The 23,188-nt window shown below is 45.6% G+C and overlaps 2 protein-coding genes and 1 long non-coding RNA gene across 8 annotated transcripts in view; 2 read left to right on the top strand and 1 right to left on the bottom strand.

Annotated features, from left to right (window-relative positions):
• Positions 1–899: 899 nt before the first annotated feature.
• Positions 900–4,012, top strand: SMKR1 (small lysine rich protein 1). 4 transcript variants are annotated; one of them, XM_031552578.2, is made up of 3 exons: positions 900–1,006; positions 1,807–1,861; positions 3,544–4,012. In XM_031552578.2, the coding sequence occupies exons 2-3, from the start codon at positions 1,859–1,861 to the stop codon at positions 3,745–3,747; spliced, it is 207 nt and encodes a 68-aa protein (XP_031408438.1). In that variant the 5' UTR covers positions 900–1,006; positions 1,807–1,858; the 3' UTR covers positions 3,748–4,012. The 4 variants fall into 4 exon arrangements, with proteins under 4 accessions (XP_031408438.1, XP_031408443.1, XP_031408445.1 ...); XM_031552583.2 differs by having other exon boundaries at positions 921–1,013; XM_031552585.2 differs by having other exon boundaries at positions 976–1,100.
• A 4,379-nt stretch (positions 4,013–8,391) lies between these two features.
• LOC109365916 (uncharacterized) lies at positions 8,392–18,220 on the bottom strand. 3 transcript variants are annotated; one of them, XR_014887944.1, is made up of 3 exons: positions 17,056–18,220; positions 13,662–13,705; positions 8,392–11,514 (listed from the first exon to the last, which is right to left on the bottom strand). It is a non-coding gene; the product is annotated as an uncharacterized LOC109365916 (long non-coding RNA). The 3 variants fall into 3 exon arrangements; XR_014887939.1 differs by lacking the exon at positions 17,056–18,220 and adding an exon at positions 15,318–15,936; XR_014887946.1 differs by lacking the exon at positions 17,056–18,220 and adding an exon at positions 14,785–15,083.
• Positions 15,111–23,188, top strand: part of NRF1 (nuclear respiratory factor 1) — a 47,721-nt gene continuing 39,643 nt past the window's right edge. Inside the window, exon 1 of the mRNA XM_085242248.1 lies at positions 15,111–15,304. The gene's annotated coding sequence lies outside the window, so the exon portion shown is untranslated. The remainder of the gene's footprint in view (positions 15,305–23,188) is intronic.

Consider the following 23,188-nt stretch of genomic DNA (forward strand, 5'->3'; position numbering starts at 1 on the left):
GAGCAGAAGGCTGTGCTGCCATTCAGCGACACCTGGACAGGCAGAGCTGGGCAGTGAGAAACATGATGAGGTTGAACACAGGCAACGTAGAGTCCTGCACGTGGGGAGGAATAACCACACGCATCAGTACAGGCTGGAAGCTGGAAAGGAGCCCTAAGGAGAAAGACCTGGGGGTCCTGGTGGCCAGCAGGGGGACCGTGAGGCAGCAGTGTGCTCTGGAGGCCAAGAAGGCCAATGGGGCCCTAGGTGCATTCAAGAGTGTGGTCAGAAAGACGAGGGGGTGTCTCCCCTCTGCTCTGCACTGGGGGGCTGTATCTGGAACCCTATGTGTGGGGAGGAGCTCTCAGCACCAATACAAATCACAGAATCACCAAGGTTGCAAAAGACTTACAAGATCATCCAGTCACCATCCACCTATCACCAATAGTTGTCACTAAACCATGTCCGTCAGCACAAAATCCAAACGTTCCTTGAATACCCCCAGGCTCGGTGACTCCACCACCTCCCTGGGCAGCCCATTCCAGTTCCTGACCACTCTTTCAGAAAAGTAGTATAAATCTCCGCTGGCGCAGCTTGAAGCCACAAGGAAGAGGATCTGCTCCCCCAGCACTACACAGCCCAAGCCGAGGCCTTCCGCCCTCAAACACACAAAACCAGAGGGTTTTTTTTGACTCTGTTCCCCCTCAGGGCCTCCGCGGAACAGTTTTCCCGCCCTCTTCCTGAGGCGACCGTTAATGACTTCCCGCCTTCCTCTGTGCATGCGTGGGCCGAGGTGGCGGGGCCTTGTTTCCTTTCACTGCGCATGCGCGGAGTGAGGGCGGGCTTGGTGACACGTCCGTTTTCATTGCGCATGCATAGTCTGAGGTACTGGGCTTGTTGGGACTTCCGCCTTCCACTGCGCATGCGTGAGTTGAAGGGCTGGGCTTGTTTGGACTTCCGTCTCCTAACGCGCATGCGTGAAATTGGGGGAGGCGTGGCGGGTGCCATGGCAACGCGTGGCTGAAGGGTGGGAGGTGGCTGCGAGGGGCGGCTGGCATCGGGATTGGGATCCGGGATTGGGATCTGTTCACTGCTTGGGGTTCATGGGGATGGGGATTGAGGTGGGGTTGGGGAAGGGTATGGAGGTGGGGATGGGGATGGAGATGAGGAAGGGAATGAAGGTGGGGAAAGGGATTAATGTGGGGATGGGTGTGGATAGAGGTGGGGATGCAGATGGGGAAGGGGAAGAGGAAGGGGATGAAGGTGGGGATGGGTATGGATGGAGGTGAGGATGAGGATGGAGGTGTGGATGGATGGAAGTAGGGGAGGGGAAGGAGATGGAGATGAGGAAGGGGATGAAGGTGGGGAAGGGGATGAAGGTGGGGATGGGGATGGATGGAGGTGGGGATGGGGATGGAGTTGGGAAGGGGATGGAGTTTGGAAGGGGAAGGGAATGAAAATGGGAATAGAGATGGATGGAGGTGGGGATGGGGATGGATGGAGGTGGAAATGAGGATGGAGGTGGGGAAGGGGATGAAGGTGAGCAAGGGGATTAAGGTGGGGATAGGGATGGATGGAGGTGGGGGAGGGGATGGAGGGATGGATGGGGATGGAGATAGGGATGGGATGGATGGAGGTGGGGATGGATGGGGATGGGGATGAAGGTGGGGAAGGGGATGAAGGTGGGGAAGAGGATGAAGGTGGGGATGGGGATGGATGGAGGTGGAGATGGGCATGGAGACGGGGATGGGGATGGAGATGGGGATGAAGTGGAATAATCCCAGTGGCTTGCACAGTGTGTAATGATGGCATGGCTGTGTGTTGCAGGGTCCTGCCTCGGGGCTTGGTGTGGAGTGCTGCTTGCTAGAAAGGCTCAGCCATGGTAATGCAGGTTTGGTTTTTCTGAAAGTATCGGCTCTTTCTTGATGTTGACAGACAACAGGCTGTAAAATTCTGCATACCTTTTAGAAAGAGCCAAATCTGGTTGCTTGTAGGTGATGGCAAATGCCACACAAACATGGATATCTTGATACTTAAGAGTTCAGTTGTCACACTTGGTTGTATGGGATGAATGGGACATTGTTAGGAACTCTCATCTGCCCAAGTGTTGCCTCTGCATGCCAAAAAAAAAGATGCATGCCAAAAAAAGAGCCGCTCAGCTTTGGTTGCCTGCTAAACCCATAAGGAACACCACGGCTGTTGGCTGGCATGCCAGACATTAGCTGTGGCACTGCTGTGTGTGCCTGTGTACATATGGACAAGGTGTGACTCCTGACAGCATTTGTGGTGCCGTGCTGGAGGAGTTTGTTGGCTTCCCATAAGCGTTTGATTCTGGGAAGCCCTGCTCCAGGCTGTGCTGGACTGTTTGAGCAGACTGCAGGCTGCAGCTTACTGATGTCATATTCAATAAGAGACAGAAAAGAGAAGAAAAGAGAGTTGCTGACAAAAACTGACTGCTGACATTCAAAGCCCAGAGGTTGAATGTATTCGCTGCAGAGAGACAGCAGGAGTAGTGAGTCAGCTCTAAGCCAAAGACATTCCCTGTTTCTCACTGCAGACTCACTACAGTAGCTGTAAGCATCTTTGTTATTCTGAAAGATCAGCTATGGGACAAATTCAGACCAGGGATGTAATGGTGCTCACACAATCTGCCAGTGGCCCCGCTGGGATTACACAAGCAGGGAGTGCAGTTGGGAGGCTGTTTCATAATCTGCTGTAAGCATCCACTCTGAAGCAAACCCATGCAGTATTCAACAAATTCTAGCCAGTTAAGGTCTGTGAAAGGCTCATCACCCTCTCTGATGAATGTCTGTGTTGAAGTTTGCAGTCTGCAATGACTGAATAGGAAACACTGCTGCCATCATCTGTAGCTCGCACTGTTTTCTGTTTGTCTTCTCTTTCCTCTTGTGGGCAGTGGTTCTATGCACTTTATCTGGACCTTGTGACTTTTTGTTTTTCTTTTATACCTGTACGTACACCTCCACGTTGTGCTCTTGTGTGACTGAAGGTTGCATCCCAACTGTGCTCTCATTCCATGGAAAAATACGCTACACATGCTGCCTTCAGCTGGTTTGTTCCCAGCTGATAGTTACATATGGCCTTTGCACCTATCCTTAATATTCCTAATGATTTGCACAGAATTGTTTAATTAACGGTGTGCAAAACTAGGCAAATAACAGAAATAGATGGGCAGAGGCGGTAAGTGACAAAAAAAGGTACACGGTATCGGATGGAAACCCAGCACATGGTTAATTGACTTTAGGAGTGTATCACAATGCATTAATTAAAAAATCAATTGAAAAGACCGTGGGATTTCCATTATGCACCGACCTATTTTAGCCAGACAGAAGTGCAGTGGAACACTAAGCAATCCTGTCTGATGTCTTTAAAGATTCTTACAGAGCAAATATAGATTTTGTCTGCGGTGAGAGAATCTGAGCTAATATAGCCTGGACTGTGATGCCATGAAACTGTTCCAGGATGTCTTGGGATCCTCAGCCCAGAAGGCGGACAATACAGACAAAGGGCTAATTAGCTGTTTCCATGGTCACTTTCTCTCTGCAGGCAGGTAAAAGCAGCAAACCCAAGGTTGGCAAAGGCAAAAGCTCCAAAGAGAAAACGAAGAAGGTGGTGAAGGACGTGGATATCCTCAGCTCAGCTGCCATGCTCAATGCCCATTACATCTGCCATAATGTCCCTGCCTGCCTAGAGTTGCGGGGCTTTCCTTGGCCTGGTTCACCCAAAAAGAAGGGGAAGAGACGAAAGTAGCTGGCTGGAAAGCAAAGGATGTGATGAAAGCCAAGCTCCTCCTGATAAGAAGAGGCTTTTTTGAACTTTAGACTCATAGCAGTATCTCCAGTGGTTAGCTCAAGTATTTTGCCATAATCACTGTTGTGTCCACACAAAGACACTCTTATTATAGCTCAAGCTTACAGTGACAAATGACAAGTGACACTGGTGCTGTCATAATTTCAGCTGTGGCCCTTAGACCTTAGTTCTGTGCGGAATAAAACACTGAGTCTCAGCAGTCTGAGAGGATTGTGGTGGGGTTTATTTTACCCATACCACTGCTATTCTTATGCAGACAAAAAGAGCTCCCCAATGTGGGTGTGCCTGCAGTTCTTTCAATCAATGCTGGTGGAAACTTGAGCTCAGATAGCAGATACCACCCTGAGATCATCTGTGTCAAATACTTCTACAGCAGCTCTGAGAGTCGCCTGGTGCTCCCTTTCTGGGTCAGAAGAGCTGTGCGATGCAGTCTGCATATCTGGGTGATTCAGCTCATTCTACATTTGGACAGATAAGTGATACTTGAAGCCCCAGTGAACGTACTGCTGGTTCTCTTTTGGCTGTAGTGAGATCCTGGAGATCTAGCTGAGATGCTGGCAGTGATGCTGTGTTAAGTTAGAGGCAATGATGAGCCCCCCTACCAGGTCTCCCCTTACAGTAATTGCTGTTAGTCCGAACATCCTGGCTGGAAACCACAAGATTTATGTTACAGATCAAAGTCGTTTCGCTCCATTTCCTCCGTGTCAGTTTAAGGCAGCCCTTGGTGAAGCAGTACATCAAGTGAGTCTGTGCATCTCTCCCAGATTCTTCCAGCACGCCAACTGGAAGGATGCAGTGGGACAAGAGAGGGTGTGTCCTGAACTGACACAGGCTGTGAGAGGTGGGAAGGAATACAAAATAGCCAGAATCTCAGAGAAGGATTTAGGAAAACATAATCTGAAGTAGGCTAGAGTTACTGAAGAGGAGATGTACCAGGTCTCTCGAATATTTGAGCAAAAGTGAGCATGCGAGACCGCTCCCTACATCAAGCAGCAGTGTGATGTGCACAGGAAGAACTTCAGCTGGTTTCTCAGAGCTGAACATCTGCAGCTGAGCAGTAAGCCAGCTTGGAGCCATTCCTCCAAGGCCATTTCAGATTGATTTATGTGGAGGTGCCGCACCTTTCTGACTTCCAGGTAGCTTTGTGTTACAGGCAGCAGTGCTGCCAATTACAACAGGTCTGACACAAACTGATAAACACCTGTACGGCTTAATGCTATTTCTCCAGCTTAACATCTTCCCTCTATGAAGAGATCTTAACTTGATAAAATCATGGTTTTGTGGCATTGGTTGCAGGCCAACTACTGTCGTGTAGATTACATGAGCTACTGCAGTGCTCTACTGAATTTTCCATGTACGTGCCAAGAAAATCATGGTGGGGACTCAGTTTCCTTGCTGATTAGCCTGCAGTTGGCATGTACTGCTGCATCAGGGATGTGGTTTGCAGTACCACTTTGCTCTGCCATTCACGGATGAGTCTTCCTCAGCACTTATTCGAAGTCTTGCTTCCCCATCACCCACCAGGAAGTCTCTGGTCAGAACATATGTTTGTAACTATTTCCTTCTAGTAACGGTGTTCCAAAGCAAGAGAGGACCAGTTTGCTCTCTGTGTTTATAATCTTATACTGATTGCTAAAAAATGAAGCATTCCCTCTTTGTGTGATATACTTGCTGCACTGAGCATTAAGGGACAGATATTTCCAAGCACCAAGGTAGGAACTACTTGGTGTCACAGGGCTGTCCCTCACCACTAGCATTTCTCTGCTTCTCGTCCAGGGTCAGTTTGCAGGAGGAAAAGCTGAAGAGCAACACCATCTGCTGCCATAAGAACAATTGGATGTGGAACAAGTATTTAGGAAAATAACTTCCTTCTGGGCAACTTTCTCTACAGTCACCTCTTGCAGCATCACTGCAGTTTCCTCTGAAGCTGTTATCCAGCCAGCAGGCAGACAGTATGCTGCTCAGAACAGATGTGTGGGCTGATCTGATACAACTGCTGCAGGGAAGCAAAGCCCTTATGAGACAGACTGCAGCTACAACAATTTCAAGTTTTAGTGAGCAAAACTGACTGGAACAAGTAGTGAAATATCATTAGTTGTTTTCTCTTTAAAAACCCCAAAATCTGCTTTTGTATGATGCATACCAGGTGGTGACCAGTGAAGTGCAAAGAGTGAAGGCTCTGCTTTCAAGAGCGTCTGAGAAGCTAACCTTCAGTTCTTTGATAGCAGATGAGAAAGCCCTTCCAGCCATTCCAAACTGCAAAATTAAACACTTTTTTTCCCCCTTTTTCCCTCTCCCACACCCTCATCCGTCTCAATTTTGCATGTAATTCAGGCTGCCCTGTGGTTAATGAAGACCAACAGACACCTTGAAATAACAGTTTGGATTTTAAAATGGGTTGATTCTCTACTTGAATATGGTGCTTCAAACATCCACCAACTGCTGCTGACTTCTGAGAAACAGTCCAGCTCGAATGGATGCAGCTTCATGGGAGACTCCATTGCTGCTGTATAACAGATATCTCTGTTTCATCACAACATGTACAAGTCGAATACTGTGGCAGGCTCTTCTTCCTGCTAGGGTACAGACTTTACAAGCTGAGTTTATGATGAATAAAGCTGATTCTGCTCAAATCCCCAAAGAATCTTTTGAGAAGGAACTGGAAGCTCAATCACAGAATCACAGAATCACAGAATTGTAGGGGTTGGAAGGGACCTCTAGAGATCATCGAGACCAACCCCCCTGCCAAAGCAGGTTCCCTACACCAGGTCGCACAGGTAGGCGTCCAGGCGAGACTTGAATATCTCCAGAGAAGGAGACTCCACAACCTCCCTGGGCAGCCTGTTCCAGTGCTCCGTCACCCTCACCGTGAAGAAGTTCTTACACACATTGGTGCAGAACTTCCTGTGCTGCAGCTTATGTCCGTTTCCCCTCGTCCTGTCTCCACGTACCACTGAAAAGAGACTGGCCTCACCACTATGGCCGCCACACCTCAGATATTTATAAACCTGGATCAGGTCCCCTCTCAGTCGTCTTTTCTCAAGGCTAAACAGACCCAGTTCACTCAGCCTTTCTCCATAGGGGAGATGCTCCAGGCCCTTCACCATCTTTGTGGCCCTCCGCTGGACTCTTTCCAAGAGATTCCTGTCTTTTTTGTACTGGGGAGCCCAGAACTGCACACAGTACTCCAGATGAGGCCTTACCAGGGCAGAGTAGAGGGGGAGGATCACCTCCCTCGACCTGCTGGACACGCTCTTCTTAATGCACCCCAGAATGCCATTGGCCTTTTTGGCCACGAGGGCACACTGCTGGCTCATGGCCAACCTGTCGTCCACCAGGATGCCCAGGTCCCTCTCTGCAGAGCTCCTCTCCAGCAGCTCATCCCCCAGCCTGTATTGGTGCATGCAATTATTCCTCCCTAGGTGTAAGACCCTACGCTTGCTTTTGTTGAACCTCATCCGGTTTCTTACTGCCCAGCTCTCCAGCCCTTTTTGAAGACCGGAGTGACATTGGCTATCCTCCAGTCTTCAGGGACCTCCCCTGTTATCCAAGACCTCTCAAAAATGATGGAGAGCGGTTCGGCAATGACCTCCACCAGCTCCCTCAGCACACGTGGATGCACCCCATCAGGTCCCATGGACTTGTGGACCTTAGTACTGCCTAGGCGCTCACGCACGTCCTCTTTCCTGACTAAAGGGAAGTCTCCCATTCCCCAGACCCTCTCCCTAACCTCCAGGGTGTGGGAAACCTGAGGGAGAGCCTTTTCACTGAAGATGGAAGTAAAGAAGGCACTCAGTATCTTTGCCTTCTCAGCATCCCCCGTTACCAGAACCCCCCCCTCACTTAGTAAGGGGCCCACATTCTCTCTAGTTTTCCTTTTGCTGTTAACATACTTGAAGAAGCCTTTTTTATTACCCTTTATCACTTCAGCCAGATTAAATTCCAGGCGGGTTTTAGCCTTCCTTGTTGCATCCCTGCAGGCCCTGACTACATTCCTATATTCTTCCCAAGTGGTCAGACCCTTTTTCCACATTTCAAGACCCTTTCCTTTACGTCCCTTTGCAGAGGAACTTCACAGCATTTTGCCCATCATCTCTTACATTTCCCAGTAGTAGGGTATCCCTTGTCTTGCTGCTACTTAACAGCCAAGCACAATGCGCTGCTGGAGTACACGGAGTGTCCCTTTTGTGTAGGAAGTTATGTACCAAAACCAAGCTGTTAAAAATACACCGGATGCTGACGTATTTGTGGGTGGGGAAAAGGGGAGAGTCAAAAGACTTGTTGTGAGAGTGATGTCTTTTTGTTTAACTCCTGTGTAAACAGCCATTATTCACCACACTTGGTATTAGAATATCCTTCAGCCAACACTTGTGTGTTGCATATGTGTTATTTTCACATTAAGAAAAGCACTGCAGATCTCTGTGATACTTAAGAAAGGCCTGAGAAGCAGCACAAACTCTTTTGTCTCATTTTTCACCTTAGGAAATGCCCTAGATGTTATTTCCCAAATTCAGAGGAGGACAGCTGAGGATTTTTGTGGTCATAAATGTTATCTCCAGAATGAAGTAGTTAACATGGCAGATATTTAAAGAAAAAGTTTTATCCAAAATGCACATTAGATGTTGGCACTAAATAGTGCCCACAGAAGTAAATAAAATTGAGGTTTTGGTGGGTTAATTAATTCCTGTCTCATTTGCTCATTTCCACTGATTTGGTTCCCTACAGCCATTTCAGATGTTTCACGGGAATAAAAAAATGTCATCCAACTTCAGTGTATTTTTTTCCTCAGCCTCTCACTTCCTGCTTATGTTAAAAAAGGTGTGAGCTTTTTCTCCCTTTTGTTAGTAACTGTTGTACAGAAGATGGGAAGGACCAAAAAACGAGCACTCACAGCAGTGGTTGCCCTCTCAGATGTGCTGTTTGGGTGCCAGACAGATATTGAAGCTTTCCATTCCAGATGCTGGGGTGTTTTTGTTGCATCCTAGTGTGTTACCCAGTTATTGGTGGATTTCTGGAGGTATTCAGTGAATTTGGGAGTCCAAGCCATATTCTTCTTGTAATTGGCACTAACAAAGAGAACTGTTTAAGAAAAATGAGGAAAAAGCTTAGTGTAGCCTAGTGTCTTCCTTGGGATGGCCATGACTGTATGTCATGAATGGAGCAGTTTCTCTTTGGTGAAAATGCTTGGACCAAGTGCTTTAAAAGTTCATCTGTAATTACTGTTGAATGTTAGAATATTTATAATAGCTGAAACAAAAAGCAATAGGATAAGCAGTCTTGTAAGCTAAAAGGAAGCCTCTCTTTAATGCTAGCAGGACAACCAGCATAACTGGATTATGTGAAGAAAGCCAAAATGTTAAATACTACTTACTGCAAGTTGAAGAAAAAAAATCAAACATTTAACTTCAGAAAAACCCTTTTTTCTCTCAAGGTGATTCCAATAGGTCGTACATCTCTTGGGGATCCTTTTGTGTCATTCAGTAAGGTTCCTGTTCTGCAAAGTACAAGGATAACCAGCTGGTGAAGAGTCCTCCACGCATACTGAGATGACATTTCATTTTCACATTCGTGGCAAACTGCTCATTTGTTGGACTATAATGTTTGCAAAATAAATCTGCTCCTTGACCAAGTGACCGATGCTACATAATGAAGCACTTGCACATTGTATGGTTACAAAAGCTTGGATTGCTCACTGCATTCCAGGAATGATCTGGCTCCCTCCCTGCTTACACAAAATGTGAGAGCTTCTATGGGTTTCTTCCAGTGGCAGTTCAGAATGTTACGTAGGTTGGCTGGTCTTCTTGAAATTGTAATGCTTACCTATGGAGAGAATTCCTTTCCTATGTCATTTGCTTTTGAGGATTCTGGTAGTTTCCCATCCTTGCTTCATAAGAGGGCTTGATAAAGAGAGGCATAGTTGGTTTAAAGCTTCTGACGTGACTTGCAGGAATGGAAGAAAATGAAATTATTTATGAAATTATGAAATTACTATTTCTTTTAATATTGTTGATAGTATTGCCTCCTTTCGTGATCTTAATTCTGTGTAATCTCTCCCTGTGCTTCTGTTCTTCAGGATAAGCAATGCTCAAGCAGACATCTTCTTTTTGGGCATACTGCAGCTTTATTAGCACGAGGCTCTGCCTAAATCCAACAACTATCAAGCTTTCCATGGTGCTCAGCTCATCTGAATGGTGTGACCTGAAGTGGTGTCCTTGAAAGCAACAGTCCTTCTGTCACCTGTTGTTTTGGCTCCTGAGATAACTTATCGAGAAATGTTGGCACCTTTTGAAGACAGACATCTTGGGAGTACCTGTTAATTACAGTGTGCCCTCAGAAAATGTCCAAGGAGTAGCTCTGTTTTCTTCTAAGTGCAGATGCTTTGATTACTCAAACTTATTACAACTCCTTTCCCCTAACATTCCTTCATTTCAGCTCTTTTGGTTAAGAAAGTGCAAAGTGCACTTTTTTTTTTTTTTTTTAATTTTTATTTTGCTTTTCACTCCTAAGTCCCATTTTTGAAACCTGCTATTCTTGTTGTTTCGATTTGTTTTTTTACCTTTGTTGAAGGTAACAATTAGCACTTCTGACGTGCAGGTTTTCTCCTTGCATGTTGCTAAATGGGAGAGCCATAAAACTGAGACTCATGGCATTAGTCTCCTATAAATCTATGCATCTGCATCTATGCTTGGACTAGTTGTATAGATTCTTTAGTTCGTTTAGTAAAAGGAGTTCAGGATGTGATTATTCTGACATAAAAATGGGTATCAGAAAGCTCAGAAACTCCAGTGACTCCAGTGTCCTTGATGAAGAGGGTAAAATCATGTGAGAGATTCTCTGTCTAATCTTCCATTAGTAGAAACTCACCCAGCCTGCTCTTTTTGGGCATCCCCTGTTCAGAGGAGAAGGATTCCTCCCCGTTTCAGGACAGCAGTGTCCCAGATGCAGAGCTGAACACAGCTCGACAGCCCCTTAGAGAGGAACCACAGTCATCTTGAGCTTATCTCTTCTGCACAGTTGTAAACTCAGCACTGTTCACTCTCACTAATAATAGAGAAGTGTAATTGTGTGCAGACAGCTAGCCCAACCAAGGGGAAATCGCCTTGTATTTAAAAATAAGCTTAGGGCAGAATGTGGAGACGGCAGAGAAAAGTCTTCCTGCCAACAGAGTTCCTATAGCATTTCTTCTTTCTTTAGTGTCTCTTCTCTGTCTCTCCCTTAACTATTTTGGCTGTAAGATCTGCTGCAGTTCGGTGCTGAACAGCAAGGAAAAGGCACTGAAAGGCCTAAGTGTGTTCTTCCATGCCATTCTCCAGGTAGTTGTTACTGCTGTTTCATGGAGATCAGAGAATCACACTCATCTGGGTACTGGCAGAACAAAAAATTAATCACTAATTATGAGAAGAAGTGAAGTTAAAAAGCTGGTTGATGCAGGGCAAGACCAAAAGCCAGACTGGTTACTGGATGCTGCAAGAGAGGAATCGTGACTGTAAAGCTGTTCTCTCCAAGAGTAGCTGTGTATCAGTTTTACTGCTGCACATTCAGACCCATTTTGTTGTGGAATCATTACCAAAACAGAGGTTTCGGCCCCAGTCCAGGCTGCTCCTAGATCTTCACACCACGCTGGAGAACTGAGGGTAAAGGTCGGGCTCTGGATGATGCTGCAAGAATCCTCCATCGAACAGCAGCAGCTCTCCAGAATTACTGCACCTGTGTGGATTTTGGTGACAGCACAAATCATAACAGATTTTTATTGCAGAAATTCTCCCCAAATCCTGACTCAGCTTTGGTCTAATCTAGCTCCAGAGGAGCTGCAGCAACCAGAACCCAATCAAGACTACTTTTAACAAACTCATTGCACTATCAGCACTCTCCCTAGAGTAATGAAAACCAAGTCTGGCTCTTTATGTGCCCTGCAAATCAATTTTATTGCACATTACTGGACAATAACTGTTGCAAAGATTTGTGTTAAAGGAAAGTAATGGTTGCTTTTTTTTTTTTTTTTTTTTTTTTTAATCTGGGAAAATCTTTCCAGGCCAAAGATGTGGACATCTGAGCTTTTCTGGATCCACTCTGTCACCAGAACTCACCTTTTCCACCATTTTCCACCATGCATTGTTTGCCTTCGCCCAGCTAATCTCCTCCCTGTCCTTTTCCTGGATGCTGGATTTGTCATGTCCTAACTAACCCTGGCACTCCCACAGGTGTGCAACCTATGTTCCCTACCCTTCTGTTGGCAAAACATCCATTCGAACTCACGGTTAGCCTTTTGGCACCTCTTTTCCCATAGGAGTGTGAGCCTATGACACAAGGGCAGCCGTGAGAACCTGGAGAAATGCACTGACGTTCAATTCTGTAAAAAGAGTTTATTTACTCTGGGAAATTCTGCCTCTTGAGGACTAGTCTGGTGCATTCCAAATGAATGTCCATGCCCCTCCCCATTGAGAGGCTGGGGTCCAATTTGCAGTCTTCAGATAAGAATTTTTTGAGAGGTGTAAGAAAAAAAAAGGGCATGTGTTAGGCCCAGCCCAAGCTATTGCCTTGTAAACATGCGCTTTCAACATCTCCTGGCTTCATCTGCCTATTCCAAACCAATCAGTGACACGTGGCTGAAAAATGCAGTTGGATGGGACCTTGTGTCAGCCATCCCTCTCCCTGAGGCACAAACAACTCTACCTGCAGCATTCCTGAGCAGTATTTGTCTAACCTGTCTTTAAAACTTCCACTGTGGGAGATTCCAGAGCCTCCTGAAGCTATTGCAGTGTTCTCACATCCTACCACTATGAAAATGTCTTGGTGGCTCATGTGAGTCTGCCTCCCTGTGATGTACCAGAAAGTGACCTTCATCCAGTGGAGGTTTGGGTTATACCACGCCGCTCGGGTGGCACAGACCCAACTCTTTGTGCTCGTGGCCTTGTTCCAAAGCTGCTGATTAGCACAAGGGAATTCCACAGCTATTAGTCCACATCAGCTGCTTCCACACGTCTGAATGTGCTGGCAAAGCTTCACCCTGCTTCCAGGAGCGGTAAACCCCACCAGGGGCAACTGACATAAGCCACCATTTGGCCCAGATCCACACTTGAACTCACAGAAGACCAATAACAGAAACCTAGAGCATCTCAAATTCAGAGTCCCTGAGTCTATGGGTTAAGATGACATTCGTGCAAAAAGCAGAAGTGTTTGTTTTTTTTTCCCACAACATGCTGTGAGAGTGTGCGTGTGGCTGCAAAGCTCCCGAAGAAATGCAGGGGCACTGCAGAGGCAACAAATGGAGTGTGACTCTGCAGAGTGGACATTCGATCCTGAGCTGACCTGACATGCATGCCAATTGACTTGGCTGGCTCTGCAGTTCTTCTTACCACACTTTCCATATTCTTCCATCTTCAGATGGATGCCGTGTGGTCACAAGCACCTGCCCTAGGAGGCTATTTACAGCTTTATTCCGTTTGTTAACAGAAAAAAATTGGTGGCTGTGTTTCATTCCATCGATGGGATGAAGTTATTCCTACGTTTATCAGTTTATAAAATGCACAGAGGGCTGACAGATCAGGTCAGCATGTTAAGATGCCTCCCATTTCACAGACACTGGCACTGGATATTAGGAAAAATGTCTTCTCATAGAGTGGTCAGGCACTGGAATGGGTACCTAGTGGGGTCATTGTCCCTGGAGGTGTTCAGTAATGTGGAGATGTAACACTGAGGGATGTGGTTCAGCGGGCACGGTGGGGATGAGCTGGGGTTGGACTTGCTGATGTCAGAGGTCTTTTCCAATCTAAATGTTTCTATGATTCTAAGGGAAGTTGTAAACCACCAGGAGTGGATATTAGGATAACAACATTTGTATAACTCTGACATACCCATGGAAGAGGTTTCTACCAGGCACAGACGGTAGCTTGATGTCCTGAAATTTAAAAAATAAGAAATAAATATTAGATATATATATATATATATACACACACACACACACACACACATATTTTATGCCAACAAAAATAAAACTCTGATTACTATAATTAAAAGCAACTGAATATTTCACCTGGGAGATCTCCAGCAGAGTGCCTAACACACCTTAAGGAATATTCCTGAAAATATTTTTGTTTTCCAGCTGCAAACAAGCTCCTGTTAACCTCCCTCTTCATACCCATTCTTTAGCCATGAGGAAAACATCTCAAACCTGACAGCTTCAGTCTAAAATCCCTTCTTAAAATCCCTCCTCTTAATAAGAATTAGACCTATTTTTAATTTCCTTCCCCTCCTGTTTCCTCTGTATTTCAAATCCTCTTCCCTTATAGTTCCCATTGGAAGCACCCATCCTCACCATGCTTTAGATGTGAGGAAAATACCTCAAACTTGACGTCTTCATTTCATTTAAGTGATCCTTTCTTAAAATCCTTCCTGTAAAATGGATTTATACCTATTTTTATTATTTCCTCACTTCCTTTTTTCTCTGTATTTCAAATCCTCCTCCCTTACACTTCCAATTGGAAGCATCCATCCACAGCATCCTTTAGATGTAAGGAAAACACTTCATATTTGACATCTTCATTGTGTTTAAGTGATCCTTTCTTAAAACCCCTCCTATAAAACAGATTTATCTCTATTTTTGTTATTTCCTTTGCCTCCTTCCTCTGTTTTTCAGACTCTCCTCCCTCCTCGCACCCATCCTCCAGCTGTGAGGAACATCCCATCCTAACAGCTTCATTCTGAAATCCCTCCTTAAAATCCCTCCTACTAATCAGAATTAGCCCTACTTTTATTATTTCCCTCACCATCTTGAATCACTTCAAATCACTTAAATCGCTCATACTTCGCTTACCACTGGAAGCCCTCAGATGTCCCCTGTCACAAACCCACGACCCCCCCACAGCTCTGAACCCCAAACGTCACACAATAAACTCTGAAGTCCCACCTACGGCTTCGCCTGATTTTCATCTCCTTCCCACACAACCCAAAACCCCTCAGCAACGCAGATTCCCCCACCCCGACACTCTCCGGGCGCTGTGCGGTGGCTGAGGCGAAGAAAACATCGCCGGACAACGATCCAAAATGTTTATTTTTCACAGGAAAAAAATAAGAGGCGCTGAGGGGCTGCGAGGTAACGGGGAGCGCTACTGCGACCTCCCCAAGATGGCGCCTCCCGCTCCTCGCCCCCATCGCCCCGCAGCCCTCCCCAAGATGGCGCCTCCTCTCTCCCCATTACCCCCACACCGACCTCCCCAAGATGGCGCCTCGCGCGCGGCCCTCTCCCTCCCCATCATGGCGGCGGCGCCGCGCTATGACGCCATACGTCCTCCTCCCCCCCCCCTCTCTCCCTCTCCCCCCGGCCTCCTCCCGCCGCCGCCGCTCTCCGCTCGCCGCTCCCCGCCTCTCCCCTCCGCCATTGCGGCGGCTCCGCCCGGGCCGCGCCGCTTTCCCCCCTCTCCTCTCGCTCTCCCCGTCCCCGGCCGCCTCCCGCCGGAGGCCGCACGGCGCAGGCCCGCCGCAGCGCAGCCGCTCTGAGGTGAGTGTCCTACCGCGCAATCTCCAGCTCCTCCAGCCCCGGCGCAGCCGCAGCAACGCGGGGGCCCCCGCCGGCCGCCAGCACCCCCGGCCCCGCCGCCCCGCGCCGGGCCGCGCCGCCCCGGGAGGGGGTCCGGGGGACCGCGGGGGGGGTCGGGAAGGCCTCGCGGAGCCCTCCCGGCTTTAGGGGTTGGCCGGGGGATCGGGCCGGGCCCACAGGCGCGGGGCAGCGCCGGGCCGAGCGCGGGAGGAGCGGCGGGGCGGCGGGGACCCCTCTGCCATTTTGTGCGCCCCGCCGCCGCTCCTTCTATTGCGGCCCTTCTGTAGTTTGCCGGGCGCTCCCGGGGTGCTTGCTCTTTATTTTCCCTCTTTTTTTTTTTTCTTCCTTTTTTAAATTTTCTCACCTCCTCTTTTTTTATTCCCCCCTTTTTATTTTTTTCTTTATTTTTTTTCCTTTTTCCCTTTTTATCTAATTTTTTCCTTTTTATTTTATCTAATTTCCCTTTTTATTCTATCCAATTTTCCTTTTTTTGCTTTTCCCTTTTTTTGCTTTTCCTTTTTTTTTTTTGCTTTCCCCTTTTTTTTTGCTTTCCCCTTTTTTTTTTGCTTTCCCCTTTTTTTTTTGCTTTCCCCCTTTTTTTTTGCTTTCCCCTTTTTTTTTTTTGCTTTCCCCCTTTTTTTTTTTGCTTTCCCTTTTTTTTTTTTTTGCTTTCCCTTTTTATTTTTTTTGCTTTTCCCTTTTTATTTTTTTTGCTTTTCCCTTTTTATTTTTTTTGCTTTTCCCTTTTTATTTTTTTTGCTTTCCCTTTTTTTTTTTTTTGCTTTTCCCTTTTTATTTTTTTTTGCTTTTCCCTTTTTATTTTTTTTGCTTTTCCCTTTTTATTTTTTTTTGCTTTTCCCTTTTTATTTTTTTTGCTTTTCCCTTTTTTTGTTTTTCCCCTTTCCCTTTTTATTTTTTCCTTTTGCTTTTTCTTTTCTGTTTTTGTTTTTCTTCCCTATTTTTTCCTTTTTATTTTTTTCCTTTTTTTAAAATTTTCTCCTTTTATTTTCCCTTATTTTTTTCTCTTTAACATTTTTTTACTTTTTTTTAATCTCCCTTGTAATTCTCTCTCTCCATTTTTAATCCTTTTTTAAGTTTTGCCCCTTTTTTCATTTCCTCCTTGTTTTATTTTTCCCCTTCTAATATTTTTTTCTTTTATCCTCCCTTTTAATTTTTCTTCCTCTTTTTTTTCCTTCTTTTTCACTCTGTTTTTTTTTTCTTTTATTCCCCTTTTAATATTTCCTCCTTTTAGGTTTTCCCCCTTTTTCTTCTGGTTAATATTTCTTACTTCACTTTATTTTTTAATTTATTTTACTTTTTCCCCCATTTATTTTTTTTTCCTTTTTCACTACTTATATTCTTCCCCCTTTTTCCTCCCCACACCCTTTTTTTTTTTTTTTCCTCGTTTTTCTTCCCCCTTTTTTTCCTTCATTTTCTGTTTTTCCCTGTTCTCCCCTTTTTTAGTTTGTCCCCCCCTTTTTTTTTTTTTTTTTTTTTTTTTTTAAAACACTTCTTCCCTTTATTCCTCCTCCCCCCTTTTATTGGGCTGTGGTGTGGCCACAGGGCTCCCACTGCTTCCTGAGCTGTTTGGGATTGGGAACCATAAATAACGATCACAGAGCACAAAATCCCCACCCTAACCATGCACAGGAAGAGCTCTTTTGCATCTACTGCTAATTTTGATAACATGCAGAAATATTTTCTGTGCATACCTTCAAGATTTGGATCTCTGCTCCCTCCACCTAGAGCGCCCTTTGCTATTTCCAGAATTTAAGACCTTTTGGCGTGCTGTGCTTCAGTCTTTGAGGTGCTGGCCTCATTGCTGGCCGGGTGATTTGTGTCATTTTTCACAGTTTTATGCATTTGTGCTTCGGTGTTACTTTGGCCGTTGTGTCATCTGTAGCACTTTGCTCATCCTTAGAGCGGTGGGGTTGCTCTTTTCGTGTCCTAACAGTGGGGGGGCGGATGAGAAATCGTTCTGTTTTCTATTTTTTAATGTCTGGTAGAACATTTGTGGGAAAGAGGAAGTGTCTGTCTGTGACGGCTGCTTTGGAGGGTTGAGAGTCATATTGATTTTCGTTGGGAGTTTTCATCTTTTCCATCATGGCTGGGGATCGCATTAAGTTTCTTTAGGATTTTGGCCTTGTCCAGGATGGCTAAGGATCATGTTGACTTTCTTTGGGATTTATTTTTGTCCATCATGGCGAAGGATCACACTGACTTTCTTTGGGGTTTTGACCTCATTCATCATGGATGAGAATCGCGTTGACTTTCTTTAGGTGTTTGGTCTTGTCCCCCATGGATGAGGATCGTGTTGTCTTTCTTTTGGGTTTTAGTTTTGTCCACCATGGATAAGGACCACGTTGACTTCCTTTGGGATTTTGGTCTTGTCTATGATGGACAAAGATCATGTTGACTTTGGGGTTTTGACCTCATTCATCATGAATGAAGATCATGTTGACTTTCTTTTGGGTTTTAGTTTTGTCCACCGTGGATAAGGATCACGTTGACTTCCTTTGGGATTTTGGTCTTGTCCACCATAGACAAGGATCATGTTGACTTTGGGGTTTTCATCTCATTCATTATGAATGAGGATCACGTTGACTTTCTTTTGGGTTTTAGTTTTGTCCACCACGGATGAGGATCACGTTGACTTTCTTTGAGGTTTTGACCTCATTCATCATGGATGAGGATCATGTTGACTTTCTTTGGGGTTTTGACCTCATTCATCATGGATGAGGATCACGTTGACTTTCTTTGAGGTTCTGACCTCATTCATCACGGATTTGGATCACGTTGCCTTTCTTTGGGGTTTTGGTATCCTTCGTTATGGTTGAGTGTTATGATGTAGAGTTAAATCATCTAATACATCATTTTCTCCACGTGTTCATTCGGATAGAGCTTTGTGTCCCATTTTGTAGGGCTCTCACATTGTTAGGTGCACACTTTGTGGTGAGTGGGCTCTCACTGCCACAAATCCAATGACGTGTGGCATAATGCATTAATGCATGGCATAAACCTCGTAGAGGACGATGAGCAAAGGCTGCATTGTAACTCCTGCCACACAGTGCTTTTATGCTTGGTGGTGATTAGGCTTTAATTACTGGCTTTATTAAACCCTGTGACTGGTCAGCTGCACAGATGTCAGCTCTTATTTTTAGGTATTTTGGTGTGAGGACTACCAAAAGCGTTGGAATTTGCTGCTTTTTTTCTGCTGCTCACGAACCTGAATCAGCTTTGTTAGATTTATCACAACCTGCTTGGCTTCTGGCAGGCTCAAACCTGGAGGCTTTGAGCTTTGTAACGAAAATGAAGCACCAATGGCCACAGGATCATGGGTTGGGAGCCCTGGGAGATTCCGTTCAGCCTCCCTGGAGGCTTTGAGTTCTTTTTCATATTTTTTTATTTTATTTCATTATTATTATTATTATTATTATTATTATTTTTGCTATAGCCTTTTATGATTTGAAAAGCAGCCCGGAAAATAACTTCTAGGAAGGAAGCTGGGTTCAGTGCCTCTGTAGGATGCCCTTGCATCCCTTCTACCATGAAAATTTAATAAATCTTCATGCATAATGCCGTGTGCTGTCAATAGAACTTAGCTCCTGTTGGCTTTCAGTGCGAGTACTGCTGTAAAATTCAACTTTGGACTTCTGCTGCTGTTCCTGAAGGAAGTCCAGAGGAAGAATGTATTGTTAGCTTTATTTTTGTACCAGTGATTATCCAGTAATTGAGTCCTTTAATAAAATAATTTTGTAATACACTCCTTGGTCTTTTTAAATAACTTCTGGTGCGTGGTGGGGTTCTCAACTGCTTTGCTCTGTGAGTTGTAACTGTAGTAGAAAAAATGGTGCTGAGGTGGCACTTGGAGCAGAGGCTTTGTGACTCACCCAGCTTTCCTCTAATGAATTTCATTAGCTGTTTGGTAAATAGCCACTTGCTAAGGATGCTTGTCTAAAATTAGGAGCAGCTACAGCCAGCTGAGGATAAAAGTTCCCTCTTTGGGATTTCAGCTGCCACACAGAGGCGTGCAGCCCACCGAGGACCCCTGGGTGGCACATGGGCACATCTTACTTGTGTTTCAAGGTAATCTGTCCCCTCGTGGTTTAAAACTACTCATCTCACATCCAGTCTGATGGTTGCTCATGTTCCCGCTGTTGAAGGTAGTTCAACTCCGCCAGCCCAACCCTTTCTTCTTGTCTCCCCCAATACTTCTCAGCCGCCTGGCAAAGGCTGGTTGGGTTTTTGGTTGTGGATGAGTCACCTGTTGAGCTCCAAGGAGTCTATGCTATTGATGGATAAGACACTGGTAAGCTGGAAGCTGTATCTATGGAGAGCAGCAGACATCCATCCTGCTGACACGTTGACATCAATGAAATGCCATTGTTTTCCATTTGTACGGTGTAGATGTTCAGAGACTTGTGCAGCACTTTGTCTTGCAGGTATATTCCATCTGATCCTGGGTTCTATAGGATTGGGGAGCCCAGCATTACTTTGCAGTTGTTGGTTTTCACCTTTTTGTCCTGCTTTGTGGGTAACAGGGCGTGTGGTTGTGCGAGGAGCACGGGGCATTGTGCTGGGCTTCCTCACCTGCATTATTTTGGTTGGTGTTGATGGTTTTCTGCCTCTGTAAGGGTCTGATAAAAAGGAGTTTTGTGATGGCTGTAAACTAAAAGAGGGGGGATTTAGGTTAGATGTTGGCAGGGTGTTGGAACTGGATGGTCTTTGAGGCCCCTCCAACCTACTCCATTCCATGATTCTATGACAAGTAATGCAATCAGAAAGAAACCAGTTTCCACCCACTGTTTATTACGTAACCCTCTAATTAAAGTCATCAAATGGAGATGACTCGGCAGCTTGGGAAACTTCCCCCATGTCTGGGTCAAAAATACTTCCTCCGTGCTTTATTTACATTGCCACATCCTCGATGTCGTCTCAATTAATTCTTATCCTCACAAGCTTATTTTTGGCTTCAGCTGTTGGAGTCTCCTGCTGTTTGGACCCCAGAAAGGTCCTTTATCTTTTCAGTTTTCCCTATAAAGGAGAGAGGACTTGGGGTAGCGCTGCTCCCTTTCTCCCTAGGAAGGCCAGGCTGATGTGAAGCACTTCTCATAGTTGCCTAGTGCTGCAAGTTGTCTTTCCTTTTCTGGCTTCTTTCTGCACCATATTTTTGAATGAAAGGTAAAGCATTAAGGTGGGTCTCTTGCCCAAGAAGCAAATGGTATGTGTTCCTGTGATGGCTGTAATGCTTAAACTCTGATAATGAGAAGCATACGTGGATGGAGGTGGCGGTGAGGAAATGTTAAAGACCTCTGAAGCACAAAATGCAGCTGCAAATAAAATACTGTGTTCTGTTCTCCATGCACAAAGTAAATGGTTGTGTGTTGCACCAGCTTCTAAAACCTCCCTCAGCCCCTGTGTTTGTTCAGAACTTGAACAGCCCCGTTTGTATGTAGGCATGTTTGTTATAAACATGTAATAACTATTTCATCTTTTAACAGATTTAGTTTTGAGTGTTCAGCTTGCATGGTTAAACAGCTGCATAGTAAGTGATGTGCTTCAAGGAGCAAGGTGGACAGGTAAATGAGCTCTTTGTTGGTCCCAAAGAGGGGAAAAATGGTCTTACAGTGCACTTAAATCCAGCATGCAGGTACTTAGGTAATTGCAGAGTGGTCTCATCTAGCTGAGCCGGAGGTAGGGTTCCTGCCTGAAAATGCACATCAGCCTGGGTTTGGGATAGACTGTGCCATGATGGCCTCTGGGGCCTTTTCCAACCCAACCTATTCTGTGAGCTCCTTGCAGAACACATCACCAACAGAACCAGCCAGCCTCGTAGCCAGGCCTGCCATCTCAGGTCAGAGCTACGTAATTTAGTGCAGGTAATTTAATTAAGGCTATGCCCTGTGACCTTACCACATGGCAGATGACTGAGCTAAGGCAACGTGAGGGCAAACAACGGTGTTGGCCAAGTGCTCAGGAAGGCAGCCACAGCCAACAGGTTCATCTCTTGGTGTTGTTTCCAGATCTCCTGTTCTGTTGTCTCCAAATGTGCTGTCATGTTGCCTCCAAACCCCAGTGAGCATCTCAGTGCTCTGTGCCAACCACTGCCCTTCACTCGTGTGCTCCTTGCAATGCTCCCATAACGTTCCCTTGCAGCAGCCCAGTGTAACAGTAATCCTTTCCCTCTATAAAAGAGGATTAAAAATGGGAACATTCGTACCTTAATTCAGCCTGCCAGGGCTGTGCTCTGTCTTTTGGGCAGTAATCCTGTTGGTAAAGGGCCGTCAGCAAACAGCAGATCCTCCGGTCATGCTGCTGATGGGGTTAGCAATTCTTCAAATTAATTAAAAAGCTGTAACAACTAGAGAAGAGCAACTCGCTTGGAATGTCTTAAAGGCCACATGGTTCAGAGTAAAATAATTAGAAATTGGGATTTCCATGGTTCTTGAAATGAAAGTGTGCAAATGGACATAATGGTACCTTTGAGGATGCTGTTTGTCAGATGCTTTGCTGTCCAGACTCCACTTACATGTTTAATAAACAGGTGTGAAATCCCATTTGTTTCTTTTCCAGGCTTTCTGTGTTTCCTGCAGCTCTTTTGGGTGAGATGCTGATGAGGAAGGCACAGTAAAAGACATGGGTTTGGTTTTCTAGGATTTTTTTTTTAGGATTTTTATGCTGCGACTGTTAGCACGGGGATTATTTTTCCAGCCTAATTAAAAGGATAATTGCATTAAGCCACAGGAGGACGCTGTGGGATGACAAGAGGTGGATTTCAGTCCCTCCTAGGGCTTGAGTTACTGCATTTCTGCCAGTGCACGACCACAGCCAATTCTCTCCACCAGTGCCAGAACAATGGGATTTTTTGCATTTCAATGTGTGTTTTCAACAAGTTAGGGTAATAATAAAGATACAAATTAATCTTGCTGCTGATGGATGGCATCGTTTCCTTATCAAACCCACATTACTAATTCCATTGAGACACATAGTTGCACGGGAATGGCGTCGAACCCTATCTAAAGGTGAATAATATTTAACCTGGGAGAGCTGTCAGCAGGTTGGATGCTACATAGAGACTTCAGCAGGAGTCCGAAGCCTCATTTTAGGACGGACACAAAGGCTTTGTTTTGCATCCCCCCTAAGAAAAGCCAGGTCTCGGTATTGTTTGGCTGTGGCAGTGACGAGAGATGGAGCTGGGACCCATTCAAAATGGGTCAAAACGTGGCTACAGTGGTCTGCTATGAGGGCTGGTCAGCAGCAGTAGTTTAAGGCATGATTGCAATTGTCCTCGTGGAAATCTCAGTGCATGAGGTTAATTCTCCCACCATTGAAACCTGCTGATGAGATGCTCACGGGATGAGGAAGCACCTCTGCTTTGAAAAATGCATAGAGAGCTTTGTGCCAGAACAGCAAAACACAGTGGGAGACCGTTTCAGATGCAGAATTCCCCTCAAATAGGAATAGGAAATTTATTTTATCAGTAGGTGGTGAGTGATTAATTTCTCATTGGACCACTTTTCACTTAGGAATTATTCCAGGCTGTCTTTGCAGGGAGCTGGGAATTCACTGAAGACTACAGCACCAATGGAAAATAGGTTTTAAAATCAAACAACCTGCTGTGGTAAGTGCATAGGACTTGCACAGGAAAAGTGCTTTCTGATCTCATCCTGTAGAAGAGTTGCAAGCAAGCACCTGAGCAGTGCTGAGCACCAGTACCACTTCATCACAGCTCCTGCAAGCACTCCTTGTGCAAGATGGGGAAGGAGAAAGGTGTAGAGCACCAGTGGTCTATGTGCTGGTGGGGAAGCCCATTTCCTAGCAGAGATGCTGGTGCACGTGGCTGGA

Source organism: Meleagris gallopavo, chromosome 1 (genome assembly GCF_905368555.1).
Source record: "Meleagris gallopavo chromosome 1, MGAL_WU_HG_1.1, whole genome shotgun sequence".
Lineage (NCBI taxonomy): Eukaryota > Metazoa > Chordata > Aves > Galliformes > Phasianidae > Meleagris > Meleagris gallopavo.